General features: G+C 40.9%; 3 protein-coding genes, 1 long non-coding RNA gene and 2 pseudogenes across 6 annotated transcripts; 5 read left to right on the top strand and 1 right to left on the bottom strand.

Annotated features, from left to right (window-relative positions):
• Positions 1-3,937: 3,937 nt before the first annotated feature.
• On the top strand, positions 3,938-6,489 carry LOC130530062 (cytosolic sulfotransferase 3-like). Its single transcript, XM_057040933.1, has 8 exons — positions 3,938-4,056; positions 4,301-4,436; positions 4,512-4,640; positions 4,726-4,826; positions 4,948-5,074; positions 5,158-5,255; positions 5,326-5,500; positions 5,572-6,489. Exons 1-8 carry the CDS (start codon positions 3,964-3,966, stop codon positions 5,679-5,681), a joined length of 969 nt encoding a protein of 322 aa, XP_056896913.1. The 5' UTR covers positions 3,938-3,963; the 3' UTR covers positions 5,682-6,489.
• Positions 6,490-7,347: 858 nt separating this feature from the next.
• Positions 7,348-9,855, top strand: LOC130530082 (cytosolic sulfotransferase 3-like; annotated as a pseudogene).
• A 632-nt stretch (positions 9,856-10,487) lies between these two features.
• On the bottom strand, positions 10,488-13,555 carry LOC130530083 (uncharacterized). 2 transcript variants are annotated; one of them, XR_008951729.1, is made up of 3 exons: positions 13,332-13,555; positions 13,041-13,134; positions 10,488-11,108 (listed from the first exon to the last, which is right to left on the bottom strand). It is a non-coding gene; the product is annotated as an uncharacterized LOC130530083 (long non-coding RNA). The 2 variants fall into 2 exon arrangements; XR_008951728.1 differs by lacking the exon at positions 10,488-11,108 and adding an exon at positions 11,619-12,351.
• Positions 11,871-14,573, top strand: LOC130530061 (cytosolic sulfotransferase 3-like; annotated as a pseudogene).
• Positions 14,574-15,793: 1,220 nt separating this feature from the next.
• LOC130530068 (cytosolic sulfotransferase 3-like) lies at positions 15,794-18,363 on the top strand. Of its 2 annotated transcripts, XM_057040940.1 has the most exons (8): positions 15,794-16,051; positions 16,273-16,405; positions 16,481-16,609; positions 16,694-16,794; positions 16,937-17,063; positions 17,147-17,244; positions 17,865-18,039; positions 18,111-18,363. In XM_057040940.1, the coding sequence occupies exons 1-8, from the start codon at positions 16,031-16,033 to the stop codon at positions 18,218-18,220; spliced, it is 894 nt and encodes a 297-aa protein (XP_056896920.1). In that variant the 5' UTR covers positions 15,794-16,030; the 3' UTR covers positions 18,221-18,363. The 2 variants fall into 2 exon arrangements, with proteins under 2 accessions (XP_056896920.1, XP_056896921.1); XM_057040941.1 differs by lacking the exon at positions 15,794-16,051 and having other exon boundaries at positions 16,090-16,405.
• A 438-nt stretch (positions 18,364-18,801) lies between these two features.
• On the top strand, positions 18,802-23,787 carry LOC130530056 (cytosolic sulfotransferase 1-like). Its single transcript, XM_057040927.1, has 8 exons — positions 18,802-19,665; positions 21,522-21,660; positions 21,748-21,885; positions 22,252-22,352; positions 22,446-22,572; positions 22,657-22,754; positions 22,830-23,004; positions 23,087-23,787. Exons 1-8 carry the CDS (start codon positions 19,438-19,440, stop codon positions 23,197-23,199), a joined length of 1,119 nt encoding a protein of 372 aa, XP_056896907.1. The 5' UTR covers positions 18,802-19,437; the 3' UTR covers positions 23,200-23,787.
• Positions 23,788-26,659: the final 2,872 nt, after the last annotated feature.

The raw sequence follows: 26,659 nt of genomic DNA, 5'->3' as shown, positions 1-26,659 counted from the left end.
ATAACGCCATCGGGATTATTCTCGTATAAAGTTATGGCCTTCGGACTCCGTAATGGGCCTGCGACGTTCTAGAGGCTAATGAATCGTGTGGTGGCGGGGTTAAGTGGTTGTGCGGTGTATCTCGACGACATAGTAGTCTTCAGCGATACGTGGGCTGAGCATCTGGTGCGCTTACACGCGCTCTTTCAGAAGCTGGTAATGGCGAAGCTCACGATTAATTTAGCCAAGTGCGAATTCGCCCGAGCTACGGTGACATATCTTGGTAAAGTGGTGGGGCGGGGAAAGGTGCGTCCTGTTAGTGCCAAAGTCCAAGCCATCGACGCTTTCCCCTCTCCACACCAAAAAAGAGTTGATGCGTTTTCTGGGTATGGTGGGGTACTACAGGAATTTTTGCGTAAATTTTTCCACTGTCGTCTCTCCTCTTACGGATTTGCTTAGAGGCAATAGTAAATTTCACTGGTCTGAGGGTTGCCAGCGTGCTTTCGACAACGCGAAACTGCTATTGAGCTCTGCACCTGTTCTGGCTGCGCCTAGACTTGGTGAGCCTTTCCAACTGCAGGTAGACGCGAGCCAGGTGGGGGCGGGTGCAGTGCTCATGCAAAAGGATGAGCACACGATTGAACGTCCGGTTTGTTTCTTTTCGCGCAAATTCAACAAGTACCAGATCAATTATTCGGTTATTGAAAAAGAGGCTATTGCGCTCATTTGGGCTTTAAAGCATTTCGATGTTTATGTGGGTGGAGGTGCTCCGGTAGTTGTTTATTCGGACCACAACCCTCTTACTTTTTTGAGCTCACTTCAGAATGCCAACCAACGCCTGATGCGTTGGGCTTTGTTTTTGCAGCCGTATAATATTGAAATTAAGCACGTACGGGGTGTCGATAATGTTATGGCGGATGCCTTGTCCCGGGCTCCGTGTGACCCTTAATGTGATCTCTCCCCTCCCTGTCTGTCAGTCTGTCTCTCCTTAAATTGCTTTCCAGGCGCCGGAATTGCTGGATGGCAGTCTGTGGTGACTTGGGTTGGGTCTGGTCTGTTCTGGGGTACAACATCTCCAGGGTCACGGTACTGTTTGACGCGTGCGTGCTACGTTTGAACGTATGAATGTTTTGATGTGTGTGGGTGTGCTGTCTGGTAGTGCGTGTGTTACGGCTGTGCGGCCTTCATCTCTCTATTATGGATTTTGGTCCTGTGCAGTCTACTGTTTTGAGTTTTCCTGTTTTCCAGAGCCCCATGGATGTGGGCCTCTGTCTTTTGGGGGGGAGGTGTGACGGCTCTGTCGTGCCTCACTGTTGTCGGGGCTGGCTGGAAGAGCAATTCCCTGGCTGACCTGCAGGGGGAGTGCCAAGCGTTTCCAGTCGACCCAGCATGTTCACCTGCTCACCTGTGGCCCATCTGCTGGGATTGGCTGCCTGACGGGACCAGGTATAAAACCTGTCTGGAGAGCGTCGAGGAGGGCCCCCTCTCGTCCTATCTGGTGTGCTGCAGTGGAGTTCGTCAGATGAGCCCGGAGCTTGTCACGGCCGCAGGAGTTTGGAGTTTCCCTCTTTGTGACTATTTGGACTTTTCTGTTTTATATTCCACTGGGTTCTTTAATAAATGTTATGTTGGGTTGAAAATCCTCATCGTTGGTCTCCCCATTTGTATGTCATGGCTACCTTGAGCCAAGTATTCGTGACAAAAGTCTCTGAGGTGTTGGGGAAGCCGGGGCTTTTGGCAAGTTGGCCCCCAGCCCCGACCCAAGCACTAAGTCCACATGCCCAAACATGAGGACACTTGTTGGTTTCCTGAGACTCCATCACGCAAACAAGCAAGATGCAATTGTAACTTGGCAAAGGAGGGAGGGACGGGCAATGACATGCTACGTAGCTTGGTTCTCCACACCTCTAACATCCTCCCATAGAATTCCAGGCTTTTCTCCCGGTCCCTCACTGTGGTCATTACACGGGTGTAGTGGTGGTTTTTGCAGGTTATCCTTTCATAATCGCTCCCTTTGTAGCCATCTTCAACCTGCACTGCTTAGGTTAGGGCTGCCGTCAAGGTCTTTGGTGCATACGGGCACCAGCTCTTCCTTCGCTGTCTCATGGAAAGTAAGGTACGCATACCTGTCGTAAAAACAGAGATCCGCAACGTATGTGCCCAGACTCTCTCTAAGGAGCTGGGTACCAGTGAATGAAAGATGGTTATTCTTGGCTGGTTGTCCCAGCTGCAGTCGGGGGTTGGTTGCACCATCAGGGAGTCATTTGTCTCTCCACGGTGACCCGCTGCAGGTATGTCTTTGCTTTACTTCGGTCAAACTCCTTGCATAGCATGATTTATTTCTTCAAGTGTGGCTGCTTTTATAAACAGCAAATGCTTGAAGTTATAGTAATAACACACTGTCCCAATGCATGCTGGGAATTTCTTATTATAGCACAAAAGAACGTAGGCTGGACAAATTCTAGAGCTAGCTAGAAAAAGCCAAACACAAAAGGCAAAGAGTAAGTTCATGTAAGCTTTAGAGAGCAGACAAAGGGAAAGTGTCACTTCCTGCTCTTCCACTCTCGTGCTGAGGTGGAAAATTCCACTCACTCTGCCAGGCCCCTGATCCACACCCATCTGATTGGTTCATCATTGTCACCTGTTGCTCCATCTTAGGCCTATTTAAGCCGCTCTTGGACATTAACGTCTTGCCAGATTGTTATTGCTACGTGCCTGACTTTCCAGCATAAAGTTTGATTTGACCTATTGGTTTTGACCCTGCGTGCCTCGAATAAAGCTGTTTGTTAAAACTGTCCGGAACTGGCGTGTTGCAAGTGGATCCCACCACATCCGTGTCAGGAAACATTAGTTTTTATATGTTCTGACCACCCAGGTGAGGTGAGAGTAGGAGCGGAGACTGCCCGGTAAATCGAGAGCTTCACCTTGTGGCAAAGCTCTCTCTACACCGACTGCATAACTCCAGAAGCTGCACCGGTCCGCCTATCAGTCTCACGCTCCACCCTTTCCTCACGTGAACAAGACCCCAGGATACATGAACTCCTCCACCTGAGGCAGAACTTCTCCACCAACCTGGAGTGGGCAAAGCACCCTTTTCCGGTTGAGAACCATGGCCTCGGTTTTGGAGGTGCTAATTTTCATCCCAGCTGCTTCACACTCGGAAGCCAACTGCACCAGTACATCCTGGAGGTCCTGGTTTAAGGAGACCAACAGGACAACATCATCTGCCAAAAGCAAAGATGAAATCCTGTGGTTCCCAAACCAGACTCCCTCTGGCCCTTGGCTCTGCCTAGAATTTTATAGGTTGCATTAAAGCTTCAAACACCATAGAAAACAGGTTAATTTCCAGGTTGTCTTGCAAAAGAACGGGGGTGCCAGATTCCAAAGAATTTATGTTCTTGGCATAATATATATGTTGAAAGTTGATATCATCCATGTGAAAGTTTTTTATATGCAGTAAAGTTCCCTGTTAATATGTCACCGAAACCATATGTCCAATATCATATCGTTATCACTGAGACTTGGACTTCCACTGACAGCTGCCGTTCATACCAACATTCTCAATCACATTACTAGAGGTTTCAGTCTTTCTTAAACATTTCTTCAGCAATAAAGATATGATTTGTTTGTTCGTAATTTTGCCTACAAAACTCTTAAAGGAAACAATCTGAATAGGAAATTATATAATTGATCTTTTCTTTTGTTGCTTGTCCCCCAAATATATTTGAGCTTGATTTTGGGAAGGGAAAGAGGAGGAGCTGGGCTCGAAATGTGGAACTGAACTGAATAAATAGCTTTGAGAGATTCAAGAGAATCCAGCATAGGAACACACATTATCAGGAGGTCTTGATACGGTAGGTCTTTGACTTGTTGAAACGCAACATGCAGTTCATACAGTTACTTGTTGGAAATGTGTCGATGTCTAAATCTATTTCTCCATCAACTGTGTCTCGAACAGCTGGATTGACTCTAACAAGAAGCTGAATGGGCCTGAAGCTCACATCCGGAACAACAGTTTCAAGTTATTCAACAGAGACTAAAGCAGAAGAACAGAAAATGTCTGCAGATCCTGCTAAGGTGGGTCATGATCATGTCATTCACTCCAATGTGCAGTTCATGCAGCAATGGTAGAAATGTCAGGATGGATAACGAAAGGCTGCAGTTTGAACATTTTCTAATCTCTCAATTTCGGGTTTTATTTCTTCATTTACATTTGACTTTGATACAAACAGTAGTGATGAACACTGCATTTCCCTCCTCTAGAATCCTCCTTGAAACAAATGTTTTTTAATTTTCTTTTTTATAAAAAAAATAAATAAAGGAGGTGCCCGTTCGAGCAGAACTCTTTGACTTCCACGGAGTGCCGATGATCCATTACTTGACATCCAACTGGGAGAAGGTTCAAAGCTTTCAGGCCAGACCAGACGATATCCTCGTTGCCACGTACCCTAAAGCAGGTTGGTGTATGCAGAGAGTCTGTTTACAAGGTAACCCTGTGTTTAAACGTGATGATTTTATGTTCAATACCCCAGGAACAACATGGGTTTCCTACATCCTTGACCTGCTGTACTTTGGCCAGACTTCCCCAGAGCGTCAAACATCTACTCCCATCTATGAGAGAGTTCCCTTCTTGGAGCGCTCCTTTCCCAACCTGGATTCAGGTTAAACAGATGTCCATGTTAATGAGTTCAACACTGTAAACAGGCAATACTTGTTAATCGTCTTATTTATTTGTTCCCTATTCAGGAACTGAGCTGCTGGAGAAGCTTCCAACCTCCCCACGAATAATTAAAACTCATTTTCCAGTTCAATTTGTGCCAAAATCCTTTTGGGAGCAGAACTGTAAGGTGGGGAAATGATCTGTTTTGTTGTATTTTATTTTGTTACACAGTCTTTAAACTACCTGTGGATTATTACCTAAACCTCTCACAGACAAGGTTCATTGGCAACATTGTCCTCCATGTACAGATCGTTTATGTGGCTCGTAACGCCAAAGACAACATGGTGTCATATTTTCACATGGATCGCATGACGTTGACATTTCCAGATCCTGGAGACTGGAACACCTATTTCCAAAGATTCATGCAAGGACAGTGTATGTATGGAATGACCTTTCACCTCTGTACTGGAGCAGAGTGGCTCATATTTGAACCATCAGATGTGTCTCTTTGTTTATAGTGCTGTATGGATCCTGGTATGACCATGTGAACGGCTGGTGGAAGAAGAAACAGAGTTACGCAAACATCCACTACATGTTTTATGAAGATATGATAGAGGTAATTGAGTGAATATGTTTAAATATTGTGATGGTTCTTTTAAATGCCTCTCATCTTTTTTTTTCTTTAGGATACAGGAAGAGAAATCAACAAACTCTGCAACTTTCTTGGTTTGTCTCCTTCAGAGCAGCTGAAGACACAGATTTCAGGCAAGGTTAACTTTGATAGCATGAAAAACAACGACATGGTCAACTATTCCACCTTTGGCGTGATGGATTTCAACGTCTCTCGTTTCATGAGAAAAGGTATCTAAAATGGTCTAAACCAGTAAAGATGGTTGATGAGTGAGTCTAAACATGTGACTGTGGCTCTGCAGGGAAGGTTGGGGACTGGAAGAACCATTTCACCGTGGCTCAGAACGAAGAGTTTGATGAAGACTACAAGAAGAAGATCAACCCTGCTCTTATCTTCCGCACCAACATCTGACCTGGAATGATCTTATGGACTATAAAGTCTGACAAATAAATGTTTTTCTCTGAACCAACTGAACATTTTAACAAATCCGAATTGTGGTGTCTGTATTATGTGTCTGTGTGAGTCATCTATATCGACTCACAAGAATACATTATTTTCAAGTTTGCGTTCACGCTTCTTTTTGCATATCAACCATGTCATTCAACACATTTCTGCTGACACCTGTTTTCAGACCTACACTTGTCAGCTGTAAACTGCTGCAAGTTAATCATTATCACATTTTACAACCTCTAAACTTAATCAAGTTTCGTAATGAAATTTTTTCCACACTTCTGACTCTGGTGATTAATCTCAGCCCCTCAGATATATACTTGTATGCTTATATTTTCTGCGAGTGGGGACTTTTGATCCTTTTGTATTTTTTGTCTAGTTGAAATTCAGTCAGTGTGAATCACTTTGCCATGTGAGGGAAACGTGTATGTTCCTGGGCAATGTTCCCCCAGAGCATCAAATAAGGGCAGCCTTGGTGACGAAAGGGTCACTGCAGTGGAACTATTGTTATACAGCACAAGGTTGTTTGCCTGTTTGACACTGTACACTGTATGGCACCATATTTTATTTCAGATTTTCCACAATTTGAAGAGTTTTAATGTTTTGTCTTTCAGTGCTGTCTTTCACTCTGCATATTCAGTTACAAGCATAGATTTCTTAAAGATGTTCCTGGTTGCGACGGTCTTCACAGACGTCACTTTCCACTCTGCCCATTTCATACCATGGGAATAAATATGCCTTTCTGTTTGGCACAGTTTGATCACACTAACTGGGCCATTTTCATGATTTTTGTTATATCATGTTATATAACATATATAACATGATTTTTGTTATATCATGTTATATAACATATATAACATGTTGTCCACTACATAGACAACAGAATGTTCTATTACAACGGATCTGTTACGATGAGAAGAAATGCAAAGAAGGTTTCCTTTTATGGTATTGTTTCAGAATAGTTGATGGGTACGTTTTAAAAACATCTGCATTTTCATTTCTTTTTTAACTTTGACCATAGAATATAACTTATTTATCATTGTGTCGGGTAGCTCCGATTGTGCAAATGTGTCCCATTAGTGAGGGAAAAGAAACAGAATGGAACCAGTGTTATGTACTTGCATTCATCTACAGGAACACTAAACTTTGGAATGATTGTGATATTTTACTGCAGGTGAGCCGCTTATTACAGCACTGCAGCCTCAGAGGAGGCGGCACGTGCTCCCTTTTCTGTCTTCACTGGGAGAAAACGAAAAATATTTTGTATTTCTATCAATCTTTGCATACAGCATATTGTGAAGTTATATCATGCGACAAATATAGTATATCTTCAATGTCAATTAAAAAAAACATCGACCATATCACGATGCGCATAGAACATTTATTAAACAAAGCTGCCTTATCACATTTAAATGCTATGTCAAAGACTGTCCAGTAGATGTCGCCAAACCAGCGTGTTTTATTTATTTTGAACTCTGCTGGAGGTTATGAGATAAAAGGCGTTTATGACGTTTCGAGTAATTTTGCTCACAAATGAGTTTAAATGACATTTTCAGGAAATGTCGATGGCAGGCAAAGGAACTGATGGTTTTGGTGATATTTCGGATCGTGTAATGACATATGCTTGTCCAAAGATCAAAGATGTGTGCTTTCAATAATAAACCAACCCACTATGTTATGTAACTTTGTGTTACTACTGCATTTACCTACTCTACACTATGGCGTAAGTTACAATATGTGGAACATTGACCTGCTTAGCGGTGATCTGCGCTGTCAGTGTTTCCCCCCCCCCAGTTTACAAAGTGGTGCACTGATTAGAGGAGCTGTTTCTTGTAGACAGTTCATCATTTTGTTGATATATTGTGGACCTTTGCTTGTTTGCAAGCGAGGTGGGACTGAGAGTAGTTCTTCAAAAGGGGGGTGTGACAAAGAGGGGAAAAAAGGTGGAGACCTCTAAAAAGAACATATGGATTGACTCTGCTTATGCAATACCAGGAAGCTGACTGAGCTTGAAGCTCACATCTGGAACAACAGTTTCAAGTTGTTCAACAGAGAATCCAGCAGAGGAACAGAAAATGTCTGCAGATCCTGATAAGGTAGGTCATTATCAAATCATTCACTCCAACATGGTGTTCATACAGTTGTGGTAGAAATGTCAGGATGGGAAACAAAATCAGGCTGGCAGGCTGCAATTAGTACCTTTTCCAATCCTCCTAAAGTTTCAGTTTTAATATCTTTGTCCACATTTGACTGTGACACAGTGATGATGAACAATGTATGCAAGGTTCATGCTCAGTACTCCTCAAACTTATGTTTATGATCATTTATGTTTGTTTTATTTGAGCGATGGTGTGCAATATTAATCAGTTACTTAAACATTTGCACCAGAATAAGCTGTAACTTCTAACATCTGCAGTCCCAACATGACCCCGACAAAAAGGAGGTGCCCATTCGAGCAGAACTCTTTGACTTCCACGGAGTGCCTATGATCCACTACATGACATCTAACTGGGAGAAGGTTCAAAGCTTTCAGGCAAGACCAGACGATATCCTCGTTGCCACGTACCCTAAAGCAGGTTGGTGTATGCAGAGAGTCTGTTTACAAGGTAACCCTGTGTTTAAACGTGATGATTTTATGTTCACCACCCCAGGAACAACATGGGTTTCCTACATCCTCGACCTGCTGTACTTTGGCCAGACTTCCCCAGAGCGTCAAACAACCATTCCCATTTATGAGAGAGTTCCCTTCTTGGAGATTGCCTTCCCTTCTATGGGATCAGGTCAAGGAGATATTAAAGGGTCAAACCCTGTGAAATAATAGTCGTACTATGCACTAGAGTCCTTTCACATAGAGTATAAGTAAAATCTTTCTTTCTTGTTCAGGAATTGAGCTGCTGGAGAAGCTTCCAACCTCCCCACGAATTATTAAAACTCATTTTCCAGTTCAGTTTGTGCCAAAATCATTTTGGGAGCAGAACTGTAAGGTGGGGAAATGATCTGTTTTGCCATGTTTTATTTTGTGACAGTCTTTAAAGATGTGAAAGCCATAGTTTACCTGTAGATTTGTCCCAAATCCTCTCACTGGCCTGGATGTGATACATTATAAACATGGTCCTCTCTGTGCAGATCATTTATGTGGCTCGTAATGCCAAAGACAACATGGTGTCATATTTTCACATGGATCGCATGACGTTGACGCAGCCAGATCCTGGAGACTGGAACACCTATTTCCAAAGATTCATGCAAGGACAGAGTATGTATGGAATGACCTTTCACCTCTGTACTGGAGCAGAGTGGCTCATATTTGAACCATCAGATGTGTCTCTTTGTTTATAGTGCTGTATGGATCCTGGTATGACCATGTGAACGGCTGGTGGAAGAAGAAACAGAGTTACGCAAACATCCACTACATGTTTTATGAAGATATGATAGAGAGGTAATTGAGTGAATATGTTTAAATATTGTGATGGTTCTTTTAAATGCCTCTCATCTTTTTTTCCTTTAGGATACAGGAAGAGAAATCAACAAACTCTGCAACTTTCTTGGTTTGTCTCCTTCAGAGCAGCTGAAGACACAGATTTCAGGCAAGGTTAACTTTAATAGCATGAAAAACAACAACATGGTCAACTATTCCACCTTTGGCGTGATGGATTTCAACGTCTCTCGTTTCATGAGAAAAGGTATCTAAAATGGTCTAAACCAGTAAAGATGGTTGATGAGTGAGCCTAAACATGTGACTGTGGCTCTGCAGGGAAGGTTGGGGACTGGAAGAACCATTTCACTGTGGCTCAGAATGAAGAGTTTGATGAAGACTACAAGAAGAAGATCGACCCCGCTCTCAACTTTCGTACTGGTTTTTGACCAGGATTGATCAGTCCGAGTTATAGGGATTAAAGTCTGACTGAGATTGTGTGTTAAAAATGGGTTATTTTTAATACGGTGACTGAACTCTAATGATTTTTTAATGTGACATTTGCGCAAAAAAGATCTCATTACCTCTCTGTGCAAATCATTGATTCTTTTTGCTTGTCCCTTTTCTATTTTTTAATGTTCTCGAAGATTTTGCCAGGAGCTACAAGACTTCATTCCCGCCCATTCCCTATCTGCAGGTTATTGTGGCTCAAAGGAAAAAGGTTACGGGAATGAAAAAATTTGTGTCTGGTAATTTTGATAACTTCAACTTTTGAAACAAATCACAGTGTTCGTTGTCACATTGCATTTAATATTCAGCAGTCCACTTACACTTAAAGGAGAGTGGGCACTCCTTCGAGGACAGCCAAGTAAGGATACTGGCCAGAGAAGACCGCTGGTTTGAAAGGGGGGTTAAGGAAGCTATCCATGTTAAATTGGAGAAACCATCTTTGAACAGAGGTGGTGGCCTGAGGCACTTCCTATCACCCACATACAATGCAGTCCTCCACTCCTTCCAACAGCAAAACAAACATTCACACCATTCCAGGAGACCCAGTGACTCATCACCATGTGACCCAGCAGACAAAGGGGAGACACCTCAACAGAAACTAGGTGAACGACCCGACCAACGACCCTGCTAACGACTCTCAGGTGACCACCCGGATCATTAGCATGCAAATGGTCCACAGGGGCTATATTTTCAAGCTCTCTCCCCAGCGATTTCAGAACTGAAGAAGCCTTCTGGATAGAAGGCGAAACGTCTTCAAGAGAAGAAACCCAGTCCAGTTGACAGAGAGAAAACTACCTTGGATACAATGACCTGGATGACTGAGAATTTACACAGACATCTTGCATTTAATAGTGAAATAAATTTGCCATTTTTCTACAGGTAAAGATGTTTGGAATGGTCTCTGTGCACGCTTCTTTATGCTTATCAAACACATCATTTGACACATTTCTGTTCACATCACTGCTGTTATCAGACCTCCTGGAGTTAGTAAACTGCTGCAAGTTAATCAATATAGATTAAGATCAACACCTAGTTGAAGAACTGCTACTGTTTTTTAGTTGCCTGATTATATCATACGGCCAGTTTAGGGTCATTAGATAGTGTTCTGGTGTTGCACAGATTGTGGTCCATGATTATTCATCCATACAGGGAGTCGTTGGACCGGACAGCTTCATTTAACAAGTAAAAATGGACAAATGCACTCGTTGTTTTGATGAAGATAGAAGGCTTAGTCTTTATCAATATACGACAGCAAACACTCTTGAAGGATGGAAAAAACTTTGGTACAAAGAATTACTTTGTAATCCTTTCTTTCCTCCATGTGGAAAAATCAGCTTCGCGTCTCCTAGTGACGCCATCTTTGACACCGAGCTTGCATCCGCGTGACGTCTCTAGTCTTCTTCGTTTACTTTACGACTTCCGTACTTGAGTTACCGCCCTCTGCTGGTAACAGTCCGCTCCTCCTGCTAATATAAAGGGATGACAAATGACAATGGAATTCAGAAAACCCGTCTGGTTTTGTAATCTCACTCTTAAAGATTAATCTTAAGTAATTGTTATGAATCGACAACACTGAAAATAAAGATGACCATCTTCTTTGTAATCATAGTCATTGCAAAAGCCCAATAGTTGTGTTATGACTATCAATCCGACTTCTTTTGCTTGTAAATACAAATAAATAAAAATCTTCCAAAACAAAAGTGCATCAAGATTTCTAAAGCTTTATCTAATGGAAATCACTGTGGCAATCTGTCCCTATTTAGGCAAAAACGAACTTTGTACTGGCAGTAAACATACCAGTCAACATTTTAACTATAATCAGATGTCAGAGGTAACTTCATTCGGTCTCTCCATCATTTAATTTTTATTTTTTTTAATGATTAATAACCAAGTTCCTTATTTTGCATGCTGTAAACTTGAAAAAGAAACTAAAGAGAAACACTGTGGATGGAACATAATGAAAACAGGATTCTGTCCTTTGGAAACTTGTCTTGCGTTTACTCCAAAGTGCTGTTTATGCATTAAGCAAAGGGCAAGTACAATACAGCCAAAATCATTCTGTAGTTTTTCACCAGTAAAAGAAGCATTTAAATATTTAGACATTCCCAATGCTCGACCCAGACTGTGGTGGTAGATCTAGATGTTATATACTGTCGATGTATCAGGATAAAGTAAACAGGCAGCTTAATGATTACTTCAGTGTAGCATTAGCTTTCTAAAGATTCCTTTACAAAGCTTCTCACAGAAAAAGAGGTGGGACTGGGCTTGCCACTCATATTTGGAACTGAGCACAGCAGTTTCAAGTTACCGTACACAACAGAGACGACAGCGGAGGAACAGAAAATGTCTGTGAATCCTGATAAGGTAGGTCATCTTAACGTCTTTTAATCTGACCTGCATCGTGTAACTTAATTTGCAAGCTGGCATCAGTACGATGTATTTCTCATTGTGATTGTCTTTTTCCCCTAATTTACATTTGGCTGTGAAATCAGCAGTGCCAATGAACCCCGTCTGCATGCTACTCCGTCCTCCACAATCCTCCTGTAATAACACTTATCTTTATTATCATATTTTCAACACTGGAGACGCCTGTTCGAGGAAAACTCTTCGATCTCCATGGAGTGCCGATGATTGAATGTTTCGCATCCAACTGGGAGAAGGTTCAAAGCTTTCAGGCCAGACCAGATGATATCCTCATTGCCACATACCCTAAAGCAGGTTGGTGCATGCAGATAATTAGTGTGAAGTTAGTTATAATGTGAAAAGGTGGTGATTATTTTTTCACCACCCCAGGAACAACATGGTTTCCTACATCCTCGACCTGCTGTACTTTGGCCAGACTTCCCCAGAGCGTCAAACATCTATTCCCATCTATGAGAGAGTTCCCTTCTTGGAGAGTGCCTTCCCGTTTATGGATACAGGTTGAACAGACATCCATGTTAAAAGGGTTAAACACTGTAAATGTGAAACATTCCATAATCATCTTTTTTTCATTTCTTGTTCAGGAACTGAGCTGCTGGAGAAGCTTCCAACCTCCCCACGAATTATTAAAACTCATTTTCCAGTTCAGTTTGTGCCAAAATCTTTCTGGAAGCAGAACTGTAAGGTGGGGAAATGATCTGTTTTGCCATGTTTTATTTTGTGACAGTCTTTAAAGATGTGAAAGCCATAGTTTACCTGTAGATTTGTCCCAAATCCTCTCACTGGCCTGGATGTGATACATTATAAACATGGTCCTCTCTGTGCAGATCATTTATGTGGCTCGTAACGCCAAAGACAACATGGTGTCATATTTTCACATGGATCGCATGACGTTGACGCAGCCAGATCCTGGAGACTGGAACACCTATTTCCAAAGATTCATGCAAGGACAGTGTATGTATGGAATGACCTTTCACCTCTGTACTGGAGCAGAGTGGCTCATATTTGAACCATCAGATGTGTCTCTTTGTTTATAGTGCTGTATGGATCCTGGTATGACCATGTGAACGGCTGGTGGAAGAAGAAACAGAGTTACGCAAACATCCACTACATGTTTTATGAAGATATGATAGAGGTAGTTTTTTACATTCTTCCATCTATTATCAGATACCTGCTTCTTTTTTGTAATTTATCCTATAAATGAGCCTATTCCTATTATTCTGTCAGGGTGTAAAGTACAGAATAGAATTTAAAAGTTGTCTCCTGACCTGTAATGTCATTAGAGGCAAACCTCCATCATATCTGGAGAAGCTGATAGGATCATATCAAGTCAATCGATCGCTCTTCCCTCAGAGAGCTGGTTCCCAGAATATTTAGGTATCAGGCCAATCTGCTGTGGGTCCTGCTACAGAAGAATGGCTCCCTCATTACTTTTAAGATGATGTAAAACCTTCCTTTAAAAAACAAAACAAAAACCCTTTAAGTCTAATTCTGTAGCCACAGTTGTTTAACTTTAGCCTACCAGCTTAGTCATTCTGCTCTTGGGCGGGCCTGCTCCTGCTCAACGTTTCTTCCTGATAAAGAGATTTTCTTGCCACTGTTTGTTTGGGGGTCAAACTCTGAGTTTCTGAGCCTGAGACAATATTATTGTAACATATGATGTATAAATAAACTTTAACTGAATTACAGCAACATAAATGAGCGAATATTTTTATACATTGTGACTTTTCCTTGTAAATTCTCTTTTTTCTTTAGGATACAGGAAGAGAAATCAACAAGCTCTGCAACTTTCTTGGTTTGTCTCCTTCAGAGCAGCTGAAGACACAGATTTCAGGCAAGGTTAACTTTGATAGCATGAAAAACAACAACATGGTCAACTATTCTACCATCGGCGTGATGGATTTCAACGTCTCTCGTTTCATGAGAAAAGGTATCTAAAATGGTTTAACCCAGTAAAGATGGTTGATGAGTGAGTCTAAACATGTGACTGTGGCTCTGCAGGGAAGGTTGGGGACTGGAAGAACCATTTCACTGTGGCTCAGAATGAAGAGTTTGATGAAGACTACAAGAAGAAGATCGACCCCGCTCTCAACTTTCGTACTGGTTTTTGACCAGGATTGATCAGTCCGAGTTATAGGGATTAAAGTCTGACTGAGATTGTGTGTTAAAAATGGGTTATTTTTAATACGGTGACTGAACTCTAATGATTTTTTAATGTGACATTTGCGCAAAAAAGATCTCATTACCTCTCTGTGCAAATCATTGATTCTTTTTGCTTGTCCCTTTTCTATTTTTTAATGTTCTCGAAGATTTTGCCAGGAGCTACAAGACTTCATTCCCGCCCATTCCCTATCTGCAGGTTATTGTGGCTCAAAGGAAAAAGGTTACGGGAATGAAAAAAATTTGTGTCTGGTAATTTTGATAACTTCAACTTCTTGAAACAAATCACAGTGTTCGTTGTCACATTGCATTTAATAGTGAAATAAATTTGCCATTTTTCTACAGGTAAAGATGTTTGGAATGGTCTCTGTGCACGCTTCTTTATGCTTATCAAACACATCATTTGACACATTTCTGTTCACATCACTGCTGTTATCAGACCTCCTGGAGTTAGTAAACTGCTGCAAGTTAATCAATATAGATTAAGATCAACACCTAGTTGAAGAACTGCTGCTGTTTTTTAGTTGCCTGATTATATCATACGGCCAGTTTAGGGTCATTAGATAGTGTTCTGGTGTTGCACAGATTGTGGTCCATGATTATTCATCCATACGGGAGTCGTTGGACCGGACAGCTTCATTTAACAAGTAAAAATGGACAAATGCACTCGTTGTTTTGATGAAGATAGAAGGCTTAGTCTTTATCAATATACGACAGCAAACACTCTTGAAGGATGGAGAAAACTTTGGTACAAAGAATTACTTTGTAATCCTTTCTTTCATCCATGTGGAAAAATCAGCTTCGCGTCTCCTAGTGACGCCATCTTTGACACCGAGCTTGCATCCGCGTGACGTCTCTAGTCTTCTTCGTTTACTTTACGACTTCCGTACTTGAGTTACCGCCCTCTGCTGGCAACAGTCCGCTCCTCCTGCTAATATAAAGGGATGACAAATGACAATGGAATTCAGAAAACCCGTTTGGTTTTGTAATCTCACTCTTAAAGATTAATCTTAAGTAATTGTTATGAATCGACAACACTGAAAATAAAGATGACCATCTTCTTTGTAATCATAGTCATTGCAAAAGCCCAATAGTTGTGTTATGACTATCAATCCGACTTCTTTTGCTTGTAAATACAAATAAATAAAAATCTTCTGAAACAAAAGTGCATCAAGATTTCTAAAGCTTTATCTAATGGAAATCACTGTGGCAATCTGTCCCTATTTAGGCAAAAACGAACTTTGTACTGGCAGTAAACATACCAGTCAACATTTTAACTATAATCAGATGTCAGAGGTAACTTCATTCGGTCTCTCCATCATTTAATTTTTAATTTTTTTAATGATTAATAACCAAGTTCCTTATTGTGCATGCTGTAAACTGAAAAAGAAACTAAAGAGAAACACTGTGGATGGAACATAATGAAAACAGGATTCTGTCCTTTGGAAACTTGTCTTGCGTTTACTCCAAAGTGCTGTTTATGCATTAAGCAAAGGGCAAGTACAATACAGCCAAAATCATTCTGTAGTTTTTCACCAGTAAAAGAAGCATTTAAATATTTAGACATTCCCAATGCTCGACCCAGACTGTGGTGGTAGATCTAGATGTTATATACTGTCGATGTATCAGGATAAAGTAAACAGGCAGCTTAATGATTACTTCAGTGTAGCATTAGCTTTCTAAAGATTCCTTTACAAAGCTTCTCACAGAAAAAGAGGTGGGACTGGGCTTGCCACTCATATTTGGAACTGAGCACAGCAGTTCCAAGTTACCGTACACAACAGAGACGACAGCGGAGGAACAGAAAATGTCTGTGAATCCTGATAAGGTAGGTCATCTTAACGTCTTTTAATCTGACCTGCATCGTGTAACTTAATTTGCAAGCTGGCATCAGTACGATGTATTTCTCATTGTGATTGTCTTTTTCCCCTAATTTACATTTGGCTGTGAAATCAGCAGTGCCAATGAACCCCGTCTGCATGCTACTCCGTCCTCCACAATCCTCCTGTAATAACACTTATCTTTATTATCATATTTTCAACACTGGAGACGCCTGTTCGAGGAAAACTCTTCGATCTCCATGGAGTGCCGATGATTGAATGTTTCGCATCCAACTGGGAGAAGGTTCAAAGCTTTCAGGCCAGACCAGATGATATCCTCATTGCCACATACCCTAAAGCAGGTTGGTGCATGCAGATAATTAGTGTGAAGTTAGTTATAATGTGAAAAGGTGGTGATTATTTTTTCACCACCCCAGGAACAACATGGGTTTCCTACATCCTCGACCTGCTGTACTTTGGCCAGACTTCCCCAGAGCGTCAAACATCTATTCCCATCTATGAGAGAGTTCCCTTCTTGGAGAGTGCCTTCCCGTTTATGGATACAGGTTGAACAGACATCCATGTTAAAAGGGTTAAACACTGTAAATGTGAAACATTCCATAATCATCTTTTTTTCATTTCTTGTTCAGGAACTGAGCTGCTGGAGAAGCTTCCAACCTCCCCACGAATTATTAAAACTCATTTTCCAGTTCAGTTTGTGCCAAAATCTTTCTGGAAGCAGAACTGTAAGGTGGGGAAATGATCTGTTTTGCCATGTTTTATTTTGTGACAGTCTTTAAAGATGTGAAAGCCATAGTTTACCTGTAGATTTGTCCCAAATCCTCTCACTGGCCTGGATGTGATACATTATAAACATGGTCCTCTCTGTGCAGATCATTTATGTGGCTCGTAACGCCAAAGACAACATGGTGTCATATTTTCACATGGATCGCATGACGTTGACGCAGCCAGATCCTGGAGACTGGAACACCTATTTCCAAAGATTCATGCAAGGACAGAGTATGTATGGAATGACCTTTCACCTCTGTACTGGAGCAGAGTGGCTCATATTTGAACCATCAGATGTGTCTCTTTGTTTATAGTGCTGTATGGATCCTGGTATGACCATGTGAACGGCTGGTGGAAGAAGAAACAGAGTTACGCAAACATCCACTACATGTTTTATGAAGATATGATAGAGGTAGTTTTTTACATTCTTCCATCTATTATCAGATACCTGCTTCTTTTTTGTAATTTATCCTATAAATGAGCCTATTCCTATTATTCTGTCAGGGTGTAAAGTACAGAATAGAATTTAAAAGTTGTCTCCTGACCTGTAATGTCATTAGAGGCAAACCTCCATCATATCTGGAGAAGCTGATAGGATCATATCAAGTCAATCGATCGCTCTTCCCTCAGAGAGCTGGTTCCCAGAATATTTAGGTATCAGGCCAATCTGCTGTGGGTCCTGCTACAGAAGAATGGCTCCCTCATTACTTTTAAGATGATGTAAAACCTTCCTTTAAAAAACAAAACAAAAACCCTTTAAGTCTAATTCTGTAGCCACAGTTGTTTAACTTTAGCCTACCAGCTTAGTCATTCTGCTCTTGGGCGGGCCTGCTCCTGCTCAACGTTTCTTCCTGATAAAGAGATTTTCTTGCCACTGTTTGTTTGGGGGTCAAACTCTGAGTTTCTGAGCCTGAGACAATATTATTGTAACATATGATGTATAAATAAACTTTAACTGAATTACAGCAACATAAATGAGCGAATATTTTTATACATTGTGACTTTTCCTTGTAAATTCTCTTTTTTCTTTAGGATACAGGAAGAGAAATCAACAAGCTCTGCAACTTTCTTGGTTTGTCTCCTTCAGAGCAGCTGAAGACACAGATTTCAGGCAAGGTTAACTTTGATAGCATGAAAAACAACGACATGGTCAACTATTCTACCATCGGCGTGATGGATTTCAACGTCTCTCGTTTCATGAGAAAAGGTATCTAAAATGGTTTAACCCAGTAAAGATGGTTGATGAGTGAGTCTAAACATGTGACTGTGGCTCTGCAGGGAAGGTTGGGGACTGGAAGAACCATTTCACCGTGGCTCAGAATGAAGAGTTTGATGAAGACTACAAGAAGAAGATCAACCCTGCTCTCAACTTCCGCACTGAACTTTGATTCATTACTTTTTCTTCCAATAGTCTGTATTTCTTATAACATTTCTTGTGGGTTTCCATTCTCTTCCTTTCACTGTCTGCAGAGTATTGTGGCTCTGAAGAATGAGGTTATGGGAATAAAACATTCTAGTCTGGAGTCTTGAAGACAGCACCCTTGGTTTTCAAGTTTGTAAATTCAAAGTTATACGTCATGGAAGCTATATGAGAAACTTAATAATAATTACAAAATTACATTATAGGATGCAAAACAGGTTTCCTAAAAATGTTCATTAAGCGTGGAACAAGCTGAAGCATGTGAATGTGTCAGTGATTAATCCTTCATTGGATTTTTTTTCTCCAGTTAAAGATGTGTGGAACAGTTTAGTGTGTGCATGCTTCTCTCTGTTTATCAAACACACCATTTGACACATTTCTGTTGACATCACTGCTCTGTTATCAGAGCTTCTACAGTTGGTAACTATCTGTAAACTCCAAGTTAGTAAATAACTGGTGCTTGTCTGTAATTTGTTTACATACACACATCAAATCAGTTCACAAACTCTAAAGTTCATCAGGTTTCATGGTGAAATTCTTTACACGCTTCTGAGTGTGGTGATTAAATCCAGTCCCTAGATATACGCTTATATTTGCTGCTGGTGGGGACATTTGATCCTTTTAGCATCAAATGGTGCAATGAGAGGAAGGTTGTTTTTCTGCAGTGGTTTTGTGTGTGTGTGTGTGTGTGTGTGTGTGTGTGTGTGTGTGTGTGTGTTTTGGCAGCATGTGACATGAATCGTGTTACTAGCCCAACTGATGAAACCAGACTTCCAAATTTCAGTTGAGTTATGTTTTATCTTCATATTTGCATTTTTTTCCCATCACATTTATTAAACTGTTGTTTTCACGCATGTTCGTTGCAGACCTGAAGCAGATCTCATAGCAACTGTTTCTTATTTTAACAGAAATGTATAGAAATTACAGAGTGACAAATGTAAAAGTATTTCAAAAGTGTATGAAATTTCAGGTCATATTTAATTATTACAGTCTCAGACATGTTTGCATGTATTTCAGGTCAGTCAGATCCAGAACAAAGTAAAACTGCCTCAAGCATTCATTTGTTTAATTTCTTAAAACACCCCCAGTCCTGCGTTCTTATCTGCAGTCCATTGTGATCATGTGCATCTTTACAAACATTTGATATCTGACAAACTCTTTAAAATTTCTAATCTTAATCGAGTCATGCAGCATCGTGAGGGTCTGGTGGAAGAAAAAACAGACGTATTCACACCTCCATTATGCCTTCTAGGAGACCTGATAGAGGTTTGTTTAAGGTTGTTGGTCTCTAATGAGTGGGAAATGTTCTCTCTGAGTTGTCTGTGCGTCCTGGTGTTGGCTTTGTTGAATGCTGAAAGGAAAGAGGACAAACTGCCACTTTCTGGGCCTGTCCGCCACCGTGGAGGAGAAGAGGTGAGTTATGCAGTTTAACATAGAAACAACAACATGGTCGACCGCTTACCAGCTGCCATCATGGACATAAAAGATGCCTCACTTCATGTGAAATGGAACCTCAGAACCAACAGCAGTTTGCAGAATGGAATCACAGGAATCATTTCACTGTGGCAGAGAATGAAGAGTTTAATGAAGAAATAAAAATGATGGATCCCCACTTCAGTTTCACACAGGAACCTAAACCGGATTGGATGTGTGTTAGATTAATAAATAACTGACATTGATAAGTAACTCATATGTCTAATTAGCTCATCTCATCATTAAAGAGTAATTTCATCCTGTTTCTCTTCCACAGTTGTGATCATTTCTGAAAATTGTGCAGCTTTATTACATATCACGCACCCAGAGTTTATTGTTCTCTGTCGGAAGGTTAAAAACAACAAATCCACTCCTCAGGGCGGAGGCTGCTGCAAATGACAGAAGAATGAAGCTGTTCCTGCTTTTTAAACTTAAGCAATGGACTTTATTGCGAAACCTCTAGTGTGACCTCCAGGGGAGGTTGACGCCCATTTCAAGCTGAAATTGAGCCCAAGGCCTCCTTTCTATGAAGCAACTGTGCTAATCAGCATGGAGCCCCGCACTCGAAGATATACAATGTGTATACAGTTTGTTGGATTGCAATACCTCTCGTGTGTAGCTTCTAATCCGCGTGTTCTTTGAATGAAGACTTCAAGAAGAAAAATGCCAATTTCAATATGTATTTAGCAACAGAACCAATTCAAGATACAAATATTACAGAGCCCCGGGCCAGTTCATAACCCTATAATAACAGAGTCCATTGCCAGGGCATGAAGTCTGACGACCTAACTATCCCTTGACCCAATCTTTTATAGAAACACATATGTAAATTATTGATGCTAATTCAGTCCAATCCAGTCCTTCTTCTTGGATGACCTCGTCCTCTTTGAATGCTGGTGCAGTCCTTGTTCTCCATTGTCTTCCCAGATGGCTAGATCAAAGTTCACATTCTTCATGCAAATAAGCTTATTAACACCATAATGCTGACCCGTTTTGCAATGGGTGTTTAACACCTCCAGCCTGATTGTCTCCTGAGATTACAGTGGTCTAAAAAACAATCCTGTCAAAGTAATGTCTCTGATCTCTATTACACCTGCTAATGATTCTACCATGCCTAACTTCTAAAGTACTTCTAAAAGAAGACAGGAACATATGGTAGAACACATAATAACAAGATAAACACAAACTATCTTCAAGTTCAAAGGTTGTGTAGTAACGCTGCTGATAGCTGCACATGTATGATGTCACAGTGGAATGTACACATCTATTGTAATTAAAGGAAGTTATGTAACATCTCCAGGCAAGCAGTGACCTTTAAACAGCCTTTATTCTGGGCTGATACTCAACAGGGTGAGTGTCCGTTTGTGGCTTTTTCTCACTTTTTATACAGCAATATTGTATATTGTCAGTATTAGAAAAAGTCTAAACTTGAAATAATTGAAAGTAACTGACTGGAGGAATTCTGTTTTTTACTTTTAACTGTGTCTAGATGCTGTGCTCAGCAAAGACTATGTGAGGAAATTTGCAGAGATGCATATTTTATTCACAGACAGGAGAATGAGGGGGAAAAGATTATAGGACAAGGTCCACTTGGATGTTGCAAGTGTGTTCCAAAAGCTGATCTTAAGTGTTCTATGACACGATAACATCAAGATTCAAATTGATTTTATTTATAATGTCTAGTGTATTTGAGTTGATTCAGTGTAAAAAATAAAGAAGAGACTGTCAGGAAGTAGACCTAAAAAAAGACAGATTTGCGTTATTAAGTAGTAAAACTGCCATGTTTGCATATTTAGATGGAGAAGCCACCTCGTCCAACGCTGTTTGACTTCCATGGAGTCTACATGACCAACTACTTCACTCAAAACTGGGACAATATCCAGAACTTCAAAGCCAGACCAGATGACATCGTCATAGCAACGTATCCCAAAGCTGGTGGGTGTATTCACTATTTTCTGTTATTTGATGACTACATTGATTGGCCAGGTGTATTATGGGCTGAAAAAAATGTACTCATCTCAGGAACCACGTGGGTTTCCTGCATCCTGGACCTACTGTATTTTGGACAGACGTCTCCAGAGCGTCAGACTTCCATCCCTATTCATGAAAGAGTGCCATTTCTGGAGGTCTACATACCTAATGGACCTTCTGAGCGCACAGGTTACATCACTGTCACTCTACCCAGACAACACACTACACAGCCGTGCGTCATTTTTCTGACCCGGTTTAACCTTTAGAGCCTCAAAGGAATGTAATTACACTTTATGAAGCTCGTTTCATTCACATAAAACAGTTCAAAGTCCTTTTTGTAATGTACTAGCATTCAGTGAAAGTGTAATTAGTTTGTGACCCTGTGCAAGAGGCAAAAACCAGCTGCGGAGGTCATTGACACCATCTTGGCTGTTTGGCCAAAGCTAAGGTCGCAATCTGCCATCCTGTTGAGCCTCGTTAAAAAGCCAAAAAGACGAGAAAAGACTAAGACAAGGTGAGATAAGACAAGATAACGTGCCTGTGTACTCACGGCAGGTAAAGATGCTGCGGATCGTCTTACCACCACTCCCCGCCTCATCAAAACTCACCTGCCAGTCCAGTTCCTGCCCAGGTCTTTCTGGGAGCAGAACTGCAGGGTAACAGTCACATCCCCAAAACTCTAACACAAACATTTTTTTTTTCGACAGTTGGCACCGAAAGGTCTCATTTTCTGCTTTCTCTTTGTGCAGATCGTCTATGTAGCTCGCAATGCAAAGGACAACGTGGTGTCCTATTTCCACTTTGACCGTATGAACCTTATCCAGCCAGAACCAGGGGACTGGGACACCTTTCTGCACCGTTTCATGATGGGAAAAGGTTCAAACTCTTTTTATTGAGGTTTTTAAAAAGTATATTATTGATAATATATAATATAATTCTGTCTATTCAATCATAATTCAGTGACGTTTGGGTCGTGGTACGACCACGTGAAAGGCTGGTGGGAGAAGAAACAGAACTATTCAAATATTCACTACATGTTCTACGAAGATCTTATCGAGGTGAGATCATCTGTAGCTGGTATCTGAATTGATTTGACAGAATGTTCAAACAAAGCTCTTTGTCCTTCAATGCAGGACCCTGGGCAGGAGCTCGACAGGCTCTGTTCCTTCCTTGGGTTGTCTCCTTCGGCTCATGAGAAGGAAACCGTTTTAACCGGAGCCAAATTTGACAATATGAAGAAAAACAAAATGACAAACTATTCCACTGTCCCAATCATGGACCAAGGGGTGTCTCCTTTCATGAGAAAAGGTAGGTCTGCTACGCCCATGCTGAACTTCTGTCTTTCCATTTTAAATCCACGTGAGTCACATGACTCCCTGACTCTCTACAGGAAAGGTGGCAGACTGGAAGAACCATTTCACCGAGGCCCAGAATAAAGAATTTGATCAAGACTACAAGCAGAAAATGAAGAACTCCACACTTCGGTTTCGTGACGAGATTTAAACTCCCACTCAAATAAGGCTTAGCCTTCATAAGAGGATTAATTGATGAGTAATTTCACTAAGATTAGGCTGTTAAATGGGATCAGGCTTGTACTGATAGTGATGCCAGCAATAAATTATAAAGCTAAACTGTATGATTCAATGTTGAATCTTTATTTGACTCGTGGATCTCTCATGGATCTGTCCCACCCTGGGCCTCCTGTACAACCATATTGGCAACATATACTATACCAGGCATGGGCAAACTAAGGCCCGGGGGCCACACGCGGCCCGTTAAACGTTTTAATCCGGCCCGCCAAACTTGAAAAATTAAATGAATAAACCTTGTTAATGTTAAATTTTCACTGCAATTCTGGTGTTTTCCCACTAGAAAAAAGACAGTCAGGAGGAGAGTGATGGTGATATCCTGAAGGATAACAGAACTTTCAGTGCTTTAAAATAGAAATGGTTATTAATTTTTTTTAAAAAGGCACATTTTATTCATTTGATTTTAAGTGTTTTAAGACTCATTCCAAAGTCAGATATTTTGTTGTAATGCTTCTCTTCATTTTCATTTGAAATTAAAGCACATGTTTTCTCCATATCCCAAGATGTGTATTTTTTCTCCAATGAGGCGAGGTTACCAAAGCACTCCATCCATCCATCTGCTCCTGGTCCGGCCCCTTTGTCAAATGTTAGAACCCACTGTGGCCCACGAATCAAAATGTTTGCCCACCCCTGTACTATACTATACTATACTATACTATACTATACCTGATATTTGACATTTTAAAAGAAACGATTCAGTGTGATTTCCCTGATGGACACCCCCTAAAGGGATCAATAAAGTACTCTTGAATCTTGATTGAAACTAGTTATCTGCCTCTTTAGAGTTTGCTCAGCTGTGTTGTAAAAACAAAGTGACTACCAAAGTAGTCACTGTGTCTGACTATGTGATAACGTTTCTGATCACTAGGTGAAGATAGAACACAAAATATGGGTATTTACCTGATGTTTGTTGTGCTCAGAGTCTGTCCGTCCCTCTGTCTATCTATCTTTTGCCAGCAGTGTTTGGATTCTGGTAGGACCATTTATCCCAAACCAGCTCCATAACTGATGATTTCAACTTTTTATAAGGAGCACAGAATATTTTAGAAGCTGAGTGTTGTGTTTCCATAGAACAGAGAAACTAAGCAGCTGGAAAAAAAGTCACCGTCCTGGTGCTGTTTGATAAAATTAGTTTTGGAGTTGCAACATGAGATATTTAAGCAGAAAGACAGTACATGGAAATTATTTGTTAACTATTAATTTATGACATGATGCTTTTTTTCACACTGTGCCTGAAAATCTGCAGTTTTTGCTTTGTTTTTTTTTTAGCTGGATCTGGATCTGTCTGCATTTTTTTTTTAAATTTGGGCCATCTTCTTTTATGTCCTCTGAAAGTTTTTGTCATCCTTTTACATTTACTAAATTCTTCCCGCTGCTGCCTCCAACATCAATTAACTGATGGCAAGATTACGTGCAGTACCTCTATTTCCTTCTTTAACGGCCAGATCGATTACCTTTGACTTGAAAGCTGCGTCATATGCATTTCTGTATGTGTTTTGAATGATAAGGGTTTGACAAATGACAAAATCAAAGTGTCTGTGACGCATAATCTTTTCCAACATGTCCCCCCATGGCCGTTAGCCAGTAAAAATCTATAAATTAGCTGCGCCGTTGTATAGGCCGCAGGGTTCATAGTGTGTGAAAAAAGAAGCTGCTTATAGTACAAAAATTACATAATGTTTGATGTGACTCTGCTGGACGCTGTGACTTTGTCTCTCAGTGTCTTGCAGGTCATGATTTGAGTGATGGGCTGCATCTGGGTGCTGCCTATTAAATGGCACAGTCCCAGCCCCTCTGTCTCTCTCCTGGATGTCCCTGCTGTCTGTTACACTGAAAGTCTATGCTTCTGTTCTGCCATTTTCCCTGGCTACACCAAACCTTTGTTAATAGTTTACTGTTTACTTGTGATGAATCAACTCTGGGATCAAGAAAAAAAGGGGCAATAAGTACATGAAGGTTCAGCTGGTTCTATTCTATTCTCATGGAAAGATGCACATGGTAGAACAACACTGAACTCAGCATATCTTTCTGTTAATCTGAACAACTTTCAGGTTGTGTCCCACTCTGATTACTTCAGGGCAATCTCTGAGACCATTGAACATGTGTGGCCTTTGACTCTGATCACTGTGCTCTTCAACAGGTTGGAAAATATTTGATAGCTCCAAGTTTCCATACAAACAAGCTCTCCGTTGGCAATTTTTGTTAACACATGCTCGTCACGTACGGTCCCTCATCTGTCTAGGGTAATATTGATTGAAATATGAGACTGGAACAGTTACCTGAAGAGATTCATGGCAGGAAAGAGTGCGTGTTAAACTTCACATACTGTATATTAAGTTCTCCTTAGTTTAATTTCTTAATGCTGATTTTTATCATGTTAATATTCGTTCTGGTTCCTCAGAACACTGGAAGAGAAATAGAGAAACTCTCCACCTTTCTTGGTTTGTCTCCTTCTCCCGAGGAGATGGAGAGAATCATCGACCTGGTGCAGTTTGATAAAATGAAAACAAATAACAACGTTAACATGTCAGGATTTGCTGGGATGAATTTCAAAGTTTCTTCCTAGTTTTGACTGAAAACCCTTAAATGACACACACTAGAATAGAATGTTGTAAATTGTTATCTAAAACCAATGATCAACATCTGAATAAAGACATCGGTTATGTCACGTCATACAATATTGCTTCCTCGCTCTTCTACTTTGGTCTGTTCATGTTCTCTGTTTTCCTTTGGTCTGGTCTGTTACTTCCTGTCCTTCTTTCCCTCCTTTGTGATTACAGGCCACACCCCCTGATTGTTTGCACCTGTGTCTAATTGGCTCCACCTGTGCCTTGTGTTGAAGCCACAGGCCTTGGCTTGGTCTCCACGTGTTCCGCTTGTCCCAATGTCCTTGTCCAAGCATTGTTTCCTTGCCTATTCTAGAGACTATTTGATTATTTGGACTGCGAGTCCTCATTGCCTGAGGACTTTTTAATCTTTGCCTTTGTTGCCTGACCTCCTGTGTACCAACCTGTTTTTGCTTATTAAACACCTTTTGGATCTTGGACTTTGTTGGAATTGTATATTTTACAGTGAACTGAGTCCGATGTGTTGATTATTTTATTATAGTAAGTGTTGAAGAAAAAAGAGCAGCAGGAGCCAATCTGAGCTTCAATGTTTCATGGATGAATGAACTTAGCGTTCTACGACCTGTTAATGATCGATACTGTATATTTCACTCTGCGAGGCAGAAAGCACCTGACTGTTGGTTACTGATGGGATGGTTGGTGTTTAATTGTGGTTTGTTCTCATTCCACCATACATCATTACACTGAATTACTGGCCTCAGAGCTTCCTCTCATCCCACCCTCCTTTTCTCTCTGTGTCCACTCTGT

Source organism: Takifugu flavidus, chromosome 8 (assembly GCF_003711565.1).
Source record: "Takifugu flavidus isolate HTHZ2018 chromosome 8, ASM371156v2, whole genome shotgun sequence".
NCBI lineage: Eukaryota > Metazoa > Chordata > Actinopteri > Tetraodontiformes > Tetraodontidae > Takifugu > Takifugu flavidus.
Note: the sequence above shows the minus strand (reverse complement) of the source record. Positions and strands in the feature narration are given on the sequence as shown.